Source organism: Microtus ochrogaster, chromosome 21 (assembly GCF_000317375.1).
Source record: "Microtus ochrogaster isolate Prairie Vole_2 chromosome 21, MicOch1.0, whole genome shotgun sequence".
NCBI lineage: Eukaryota > Metazoa > Chordata > Mammalia > Rodentia > Cricetidae > Microtus > Microtus ochrogaster.
Genome location: NC_022022.1, coordinates 32,490,084 through 32,499,251, shown reverse-complemented (window position 1 = coordinate 32,499,251; position 9,168 = coordinate 32,490,084). Strand labels below are relative to the sequence as shown.

Below are 9,168 nucleotides of genomic sequence, written 5' to 3'. Positions count from 1 at the left end.
TGGAGGTGGGGATGCTCGGGGTTAGGCACTTGGCTCATGATAAGGCATGCGGAATCTGACAGCACAGTGCTACTTGCCAACTCAACTTAAATCAGAAAAATGATGAAGGTCTCATATTCAAAGAATTCTACATTCTGGATAAATGTAAAATTATTTATTTCTATTTTGAATAGTCCCATAAGGGATTTTAAATACAGGATTCATCCAGCAATTTTTAGTTATAAAAATGTAGTCATAGCCAGGCGATGGTGGTGCACACTGTTAATCCCACCAGTCAGGAGGCAGAGGCAGGTGGATTCCTGTGAGTTCAAGGCCAGCCTGGTCTACAGAGTGAGTTCCAGGACAGGCTCCAAAGCTACACAGAGAAACTGTGTCTTGAAAAAACAAATCAAGCCAACCAAACAAACAAACAAAAACCAAAAAAGGCAAACAAAACAAAAAACCCAAACAAACAAAACAAACCTTCCATTTTCAAGTGAGGCCAGAGATTTCCACCCTCCCCAAAGGACAACCAAGAAGAACAGACATCAGCCAACTTGGTAATAACAGTCTATCTGCTTCTTAGTTCTGGATTTGGTCAGACAATTCCATTGGAAAAGTCTGTGGGTATTTAATTTAGCAAGTCCATTGCCAAACCTGATTATTACTATGGCTGATTTCTGTGGATGAAGAGTTTACCTCCCTCTAGTTTTTGTCCTGTGGTGTAGGAGCTGCCAAAATCAGACATGCCAAATCTTTCCTGGTAAGCCACTGCCATATGGCGATATATAGATTAATAGAAATGGGTTAAATCAAGGTGTAAAGTTAGCCAATAAGATGTGCTGAGTCGTGATTTCAGACTTGCTTTTATTTGAGATAACAGTTACATGTTCACTAGCATGCTGTGGTGTTTGCTCCATATGCAGACAGCTCATAAAGAAGAAATACAGACAAGGGGAAGTGTGGCAGGAAGGCTGAGCACGCAGGTCATCCTGTGCATACTGGGGTAGAAAGAGCTCTCTGCTCCACTGAGTTTCAGTGACTGTGGATTCCAGAGAGAAAAGATTGCAAGATGTCACAAGACACATTGTCCCCAGTAGGAAAGATGACAGAGGTCAATCAAATCAGAAGGAAGGCTAGGTACCCTCCAGTTCCCCATTTGAGGTGTGGTAGCTCTCACTTGGGGTTGAAAACGAAATCACAGATAATTCAGTTTCTCACAGAAAGCTTACGTGATTACTTTATTGGCAGTGTCTCTAAGGAACAACATTAGCGCTGTATGTGGCTGGTGTCGTGATTCAGTGGGGTGCAGGGGTCAGGAGTAGGAAGGCATCAGTATGGTCTCAGAACGTCAGGACAGTCCGGATACTGAAATATGAGATATAAGATGTTGGTTCACATTCCCAGAACTCAGAGTGCCCAGAGGGTGAATAAAGCATGTGTTATGAGTCTCAGCGAAACCCATTCAGGCTCCCCGTGACTAAGGACAAGTCCATAAATGGGCAATCCTCCTTTTTCTGACCTCTCTAACCTTCTGTCTCTTCAACTCTGAACTCACCAGAACATCTTGATATGACTGCCATTTAGATTTCAGTTCTAAGTTAGATTTCTTAAATACTACTGATCCTGCCTGGCTGGTATAAGAAATGCAGCCGTGCGAAACAACAGACATTCATGCTGGCTGTTTGCCATGCACTTTGTAGAACCTTTTTAGGCATTGTCTCATTTGAACTTCATCCTAAGCGGTGGCACTATAAGGTCCATTATCATGGGTCGTCCACTTTAGAGACTGTGAAAACTAAGGCTTAGCGTTAGAAATGCCCTGGGTCGTACATGCACGTGCAGAGCCTGAACGGTCACAGAAGTCCCATTTTTGCTCTTCTCCCATTTCTCCTTCATTTCTGTTGGTTATTTCTCCTATCGTAAAAATAATCTCTTTCCCCACCCACCCCATAAAAATAATATCTTTGCCCCACCCACCCCATACAAAGAATCTTGAAGCTCTCACCTCTTTCCAGAGCGAAGCAGCTCAAACGCCTCGTTGATTTTCTCAAAAGGTAAAACATGGGTAATTAACGGCTCCAATGGAAACTTTTTAGCCATGAAATCAGCCACAAGCTTGGGGACAGAATCTTTACTCTTAAAGCCTGAAAGGAGAGAGCAGCACCGTGAGATGCAGCCAGGGGGCAGGCAGGAGAATTAGACAAGAGATCTTCCAAAGAAACCAAGTTCCTAACAGTGCCCAGGCTGCCACCTGAGCGGCAGACGCGGGACTCAAACACCCTCTGCGTGGCGTTAATGTCTTATAACATGCCACCTGATGTCAGGGTCCCTGGCTGATGACGGCGGCTTAGTAGATCTTTCCTAGAGAAATCATAGTGCAGATGTTTATAGCCAGAGGAAGGGAGTGTAGGCAAACATTACTGCCTTGGGCTCTCTGTGTCCTATGAGGCATTTTCGGGCCTTAGAGACCCAAGTAGAAGAAGCCAGGAAAGCCCTGGCTCGTTTATGGGGAGCAGAGCAGCCTGTATTGGGATTTCCTGCATTAGTTCTTGCTATAGAGAGAACAGTGATTCTCATGTTGCCTTCTAAACTTTTCTGTTACAAAAGGGAAGAAATTCTGAAAAAAGTCAGGAATTAGAACCTCAAAGCTGGGGAGATGGTTCAGGTAATGAAGTTCTTTTTGTTTGTTTTTTCTGACATTAGATTTTTATTGATTATCTGGGATTTCACACAATGCCCCTGATCACGCTCATTTCCCAGTCCTTCCACGTCCACCCTGCAACACTTGTGACATCCCCCAAGGGAAAAATATACCAAGGTCAATTTGTGTTGCCTATGTTCTCACTGGAGCATGGCCGAACTTCCAACGGCCAGCTTCTTAAATAAAACTGAGTCCTTCCTCACCACCACCCCACCAGAAGCCACCAATTGTGGAAACCCACGCTTGAGCATCCTATCCTTCCTTCCTTCCTTTCTTCCTTCCTTCCTTCCTTCCTTCCTTCCTTCCTTCCTTCCTTCCTTCCTTCCTTCCTTCCTTTCTTTCTTTCTCCTTTCCTTAATTTTCTCTTTTTTTCTTTTTTCTTTGATTCTTTCTTGGTTTTTGAGACAAGGTTTCTTTTTGTAGCCCTGCCTGTCCTTGAACTAGCTCTTTGACCAGGCTGGCTTTGAACTCTCAGAGATCACCTGCCTCTGCTTCTCAAGTGCTAGGATTAGAAGTTTGCACCGCCACCACCCAACCAATACATTTAAAATAATTTATTTTTATTTTAAGTGCATTGTTTGGTGTTTTGCTTGCGTGTATGTCTGTGTGAGGACGTTAGATCCTATTTAACTGGAGTTACAGACAGCTGAGAACTGCCATGTGGGTGCTGGGAATTGAATATGGGTCCTCTGGAAGCACATCCAATGTTCTTAACAGAAGAGCCATTTCTCCAGCTCCTATCACAATTTTTTAAAAGTTCTCTTCAATTGCTTCCTGTCTGAATGTTACTGTAGGGGATGATGTGGGGGTAGGGGTACAGGGTGAGGTTGTCAGAGAAGCTGAATTTGATCTCCAGAATATAAACAAAACAAAAACAAAAGTCAGTAACAATAGACAGCTGATTCAGTGCTGACAGATTCCTGAGACTGGCTGACCAGGAAGACTAGCCTGACCATGGACTGCAGGTCACTATGACACCCCCCTCCCCGTCTCAAACAACAAGGCCAATTGCTCCAGAGTAACGACTTCAAATGTTCTCTGACTCCACACATCCACCTTGTCACACAAAAACACATACAGAACTTGATCCTCAGCTGTGAATACATACCACCAAATATTGCTCCTTTCCAAGCACGACCCAACAGCAGCAACATGGGGTTCACAGAGACGCTTTGAGCATTAGGAGGAACCCCAACAATGACACTTACACCACATGATGCGTGGCTGCTTAACAGGGAAGACATCTGGAATATAAATAATATTCAAAGTGGATATTCTCGTGGTCTACTCAGGATACAGTTTCATGTCATATGAAGAAATGTGCAGAAAAATATTTTGAGAGAAAGAGTGAATGAATGAATTTATGTTCAAGTCTTCCTTATCAACTAATAAAGAAGCAAGTCTCATTGGGAGCCCGTGCAGTCTGGGTCCTCCAAGGAGAACATTGTTTCCTCATCACGTGACTCTCAGGCTGCCTATGCGTAGGTTCACTCACTGTCATTGTCCATTAACCACAGTTTTGAAGTTTGCACTCTAAGACAGAACTTAGATGATGAAGATGTAATGATGACATCATCAGAAGTTGTCTCTTATCTATTTGTCCACCTCCCTTTATAACACGTCCCTACTGTGGGGCTTAGATCAAGAACGGGCAAGTTTTCAGTGGCTGTGAATCCAGTGTGTGCATTGGTTTTACATTATTCTGTTATCTGTAGACATCCAGGAAGTTTTCACCTTTCAATTGTTTCATCTAAAATTCTATAGTAAGAGATGATTTATGATCCCCAAAGATACATGGTAGTCCATCTTTTGATTTTGAAATATGACATTTAGAAAACCAGATGTCCTCAGAACACGTGGGAATCAGACTTTTGGATCTTCACATCCACCTGACAACCCAGGCTCAGATGAGCAAATAGGGAGACCGTCTAGTATATCACAGAAGAGCTATGGCTTGAGGAAACCAGAACCCTGAGCATGGAAGGACTCCCCATCCACAGAGGAGAGGCTAGCCTCTCTTGACATCTTGCCTCAGTTAGAGGCTGAGAAGAATGTCACTCTCAGGGCACCATTCCCATTTTTTATTACCAACTCTTCTAAGACTTTCTGGAGGACCTCAGTAATGGTGATTCTTCAGGTCTCTGGGGATGCTTCTCTAGAACTCCAGAGGTCTTAGGTTGGCTGATATGTACTGGAGAAGTGTTCTTTAGCCATGTATGGTGTTTGTAACTATTTGAAAGTAATATCACGTGTATTCAAACACACAAGCACGGTAAGCTTGGCAATAGCCTTTCTTATCATTATCCCCAGCTGACCTTAATTGAGTGCTTACCACATGGCAGCTGGCTCCATGCTAAGTGTTTTACATTCACTATGTAATGTATATCATAAACAAACTCACAAAACGCGTATCTCTTGAATTTAGAGGGTATGGCAGAATCTGTGAATTCAATTTTAAAAGGTATTTCCTCCAACATGTAAAACGAGATGTTTGTGGGTGCCCCTCACTGTGCCGTCTCTGTGCTGAGGATATGGAGACCTGTTGAAGCAACAGCTCCTCTACGTGTTTTATCCTAAGAATTAATACTTGTCCACATATTTTAGGTCCAGAATTTGTTTTTAATTTCCCTTGATGAATTGATTTTTACCAAAAAAAAGGTCAATGAAAAGCTTTCCTGTATTAATAATTAATGGAGCATTATTACTTGAGACAAACTCAAATGTTTATCACAACACTGGATTAATAAATATGAGAAAAAAACAAGAGATGGAAAATTACCATCTAAAATAGCTTTCTGCATGAGATTTCTATTTTTCTGTCTGGAGCACATTATGGATGGCAGAAGGACAGATCTCAAGGCATGCCACAACACCTACCATGGTGTCAAGGCGACCGATTACTTCAAAGGAGAAGTCCACCCCTCCATCGGTCATCTCCTGGATTACTTCGTGGATGGGTTTGCTGTAGTCTAGAGGGTTGATGCACTCAGTGGCACCCAATTCTTTGGCCTTCGCAAACTTGTCTTTGTTGATGTCCACAGCGATGATCCTGGCTGCTCCAGCTGTTTTACAGCCAATGATGACAGACAGACCAACACCTCCAAGGCCAAACACAGCACAGGTGGAGCCTGGGGTCACCTATGTTTGCAGAAAATGCAAAAGATGGACCAAAGAGTGATTGCTAGGCAGTGCTCCATGCTGCACAAGGCACCTTGCTTTGTCCTCTGTCATGGCCTCTCAGATGTCATTCCAACTGCTTCCAAAACTTCTTCAGGCTATAGCTGCCTGAAGGGGTACAACAGTGGTTCTCAAAATTTGTTCTATATTAGATATATCTGAGGAGTTATCATTTTTTTGTTAATCTCAGGATCCAGTAACAGCCTCTACCAGTTAATTGGAATCTCTACATGCAGAACCCCATTCTAATTCAATGGGAAACCTTAGTGAGACCAGCTGTACTGATGATCATTGAACTTGACATAGAAATGACTCACACCTTCAAGGGCTACACAATGACATCTTACACATACACAAAATCAATTTGTGTAAGTGAAACAAATGATCATGGTTACTCCAGGAGACTGCAGGGTAGTCAAACCATCCTTCCATCATTAATTCCTTGGTTCAGTATCATTCAGTAGTCACAACCAGGGTTACTGGAGCAAAAGTCTTCTGGGAAGCATTGACAAGTCATCCCTGGCTTAACTGGAAAGTGGATAGGAAACTTTAAGAAAATACAGCAAGAGACCAATGTTGTCTTTGTGAGACTTTAAGCCTGCCTTAAATTGGTCTGTATTTTAATAACAATGACTGAAATCCTTGACCATAAGTACCCATGGCTTGCGAGACTCACTCAGTTCTCCTGTTGAAACAGATGAGCAACTGCACAAGGAGTAACTGCATTTAGGGTTGAAGCTAATGAAATACATATAGAATGTAATTATTGAACAAATGTATTTACTTTCTCTTAACTCAGTAAGAACATCAATTTCATCTATAATAAAGGTGAATTTTCTTCAGTGTTCAAAAATCACCTTTTGGATATTTTATTCCTATTAATATTTTAATCAACACCATCAACCTATGAAGATGATGTGGGAGAATCCTAGAGTCATAGACTGAGGTTCTAAAGGATCTACTAACAAACTCGCTCAGGCTATACTAGATCACACACAGTTGAGGTTAGCTAAAGGAGCTGTCTCTCATGCGATGTGCACACACTAAGAGACAGAAACTGTAGGAAAGATAGACCTCTAACACAACCGAGGTTTAAATTTTCTGGGATAATGTTGCTGATAAGCTTTGTTCTCAATCCCCATAACGAAAGGAGACAACCTCAGCCTGCATCTGGCCGTTATCAAAGGTCACGTTCATCGTGATGCTCTTTCAAAGAAAATCAGGCAGCTCAGAGGGGCCGCCCTGGTCCAGTGCCGTTAAGTCCTGGTTCATCACTAAGCCTTGGTTTTCTTTTCAGGAAATTTCCACCATGCACGTAGGTTGGCTCTGGGTAGCAGTGCTGGTCTTTTTAAAAACACTGGTGACAGCATTTGTGCCGTGCAGATCTCCCCACTTTGGCTTACTTTATAGATAACAGTGATGACATCTCCACTTTAAAATCTTCCATTTGTCCCAAGTGGCCAAGTGTTGCAGTTTCTGACTCTTTAAAACATGTTTTATTGCTCAAGTGTATCTTGGGACTGGGACATAACAGAGCTTTGCAGACAACAGCAAATGCAAAGTGTTACAGCTGCGGATCTACATAAGTTTCAAATAATTTCTGAGAGCCCAGTTTCTTTGGGAACTTGGCAGAACAGGATGCATAGTATTATAGAGCTTTTCTTGAGTGTGTGGAGGGAATTCTCACTGGAGTTGGACAGACTTATCTTTTCTACAAAAACACTCTCTGCCTGTGAGCAATTTCTTCCCTTTGGTCCCAACAATACATACGTAGCTTGGGCCATGGGTCACTGTCCATCTTACCTTGGCAACTTTGACAGCAGAGCCATAGCCAGTTGAGAACCCGCAGCCGACGAGGCAGACTTTGTCCAGCGGTGAAGCTGCATCGATTTTAGCCACTGCCATCTCATCTACCACAGTGTACTGGGAGAAGGTGCTGGTGCTGATGAAATTGTGGATTGGTTTCCCCTTACACGTGAACCTGCTGGTGCCATCAAGCAAAGTCCCCCGAGGCTGTGAGAAACTGGCCAGTAAAACAAGCAAACAAAGGATATAAGACAGAGGAAAACCAGTGTGCAACCTAATTGTTCAAGAAAACAATAAGAAACCAGTGTGCAATGTAATTGTGCAAGAAGACAATGAGAAACCAGTGTGCAATGTAATTGTGCAAGAAGACAGTGAGAAACCTACTCATTTTTCAGACAGAAGTTGCTCTCCGGGTGCTTGCAGATCCTGCATTTTCCACATTGGGGAGAAAAGAGCGGGATGACTTTATCACCTGGAAGGGGAACAAGGAAATGACTTAATGTCTACACAGTAATTATTAAGGCAAAAACATGAAGCTTTCATGTAGGGATGTGTGCCTTAGAAAGGTTCCTAAGAGATAGGGCCCAACTGCAATACGTCATGCATGGGTCATTGCTCTTCATCGAGGTTGCTATGTGCCTAGAGTTTACTGAAATAAAAGGGAAATGTAAAAACAGCTACATCTACTGATCAGCAGTCAACTTTCATTGTGTGCCCCAGTTGCTCTTAGGGGCTTTTCACTTATTAACCTAGTCAATCCTTAGATATACTCACTGATGAGTATAAATATATACTTTAGTTGTAATGAGTTGCTAAGTTCCCATGAGAAGTTGGAGTTACCTGATTATTATATAATTATTATAATAAAACACAAGCCAAATACAACACAGGGAATATTGTACAATAAAGATAAAACCAAAAATTAAACTTGATCATAAGGTAAAATTAAAATAAGGATTTTGGTATCTAGTTTTTTACTTCTTTAAAGATTTGACCTGTTTTTATGTGTATGTCCGAGTACCATGTGTGTATGCTCTTGTGTGGGTGCCCTTGAAGGCCAGCAGAGGGCGCTGGGTCCCGTGCAGCTGGAGTTACAGGGGGCTGTCAACTGTCTTACAGGATGACTTAACCCACTGAGGCCCTTCTTTGTCACCCAGGTTTTGGTTTTTTAAAGTGATCATCCTTCTCTTATTATGAAACGAATGCTTTAAGAATAATCTTAGTTGATTTGAGGACACAGACTGAAATGTGACAGAGAAGGGACGACTTGCTCTGGACATCTCAGTCCTTAAAACTGAGTTAGAGGTTTCCCCTGAGAAATAAAAGGTGAATTTTTTTTTTTAGATAATTGTTTGTGAACTATCTTTTTTTTTTCTGCTATAGACAAAGCATCCTGAGAAGTAAAGGTACTGTTTTACTGTTCACTTTTTTTCCAAATAAAGGAAACACCAATACTTAACTCTAGCCAGACGAGTTCTTTCCTTATTTTCTGGTTATTTGGA

General features: G+C 42.1%; 1 protein-coding gene across 1 annotated transcript in view; it reads right to left on the bottom strand.

The window, feature by feature from the left end:
- Window positions 1–828: 828 nt before the first annotated feature.
- The window catches only part of LOC101979679 (alcohol dehydrogenase 1), a 12,436-nt gene continuing 4,096 nt past the window's right edge, over window positions 829–9,168 (bottom strand). Inside the window, exons 4-9 of the mRNA XM_005357346.1 lie at window positions 8,051–8,138; window positions 7,664–7,883; window positions 5,561–5,821; window positions 3,792–3,927; window positions 1,988–2,126; window positions 829–1,347 (exon numbers count right to left, since the gene is read on the bottom strand). Coding sequence (XP_005357403.1) covers window positions 1,323–1,347; window positions 1,988–2,126; window positions 3,792–3,927; window positions 5,561–5,821; window positions 7,664–7,883; window positions 8,051–8,138 — 869 coding nt within the window. The 3' untranslated portion in view covers window positions 829–1,322. The remainder of the gene's footprint in view (window positions 1,348–1,987; window positions 2,127–3,791; window positions 3,928–5,560; window positions 5,822–7,663; window positions 7,884–8,050; window positions 8,139–9,168) is intronic.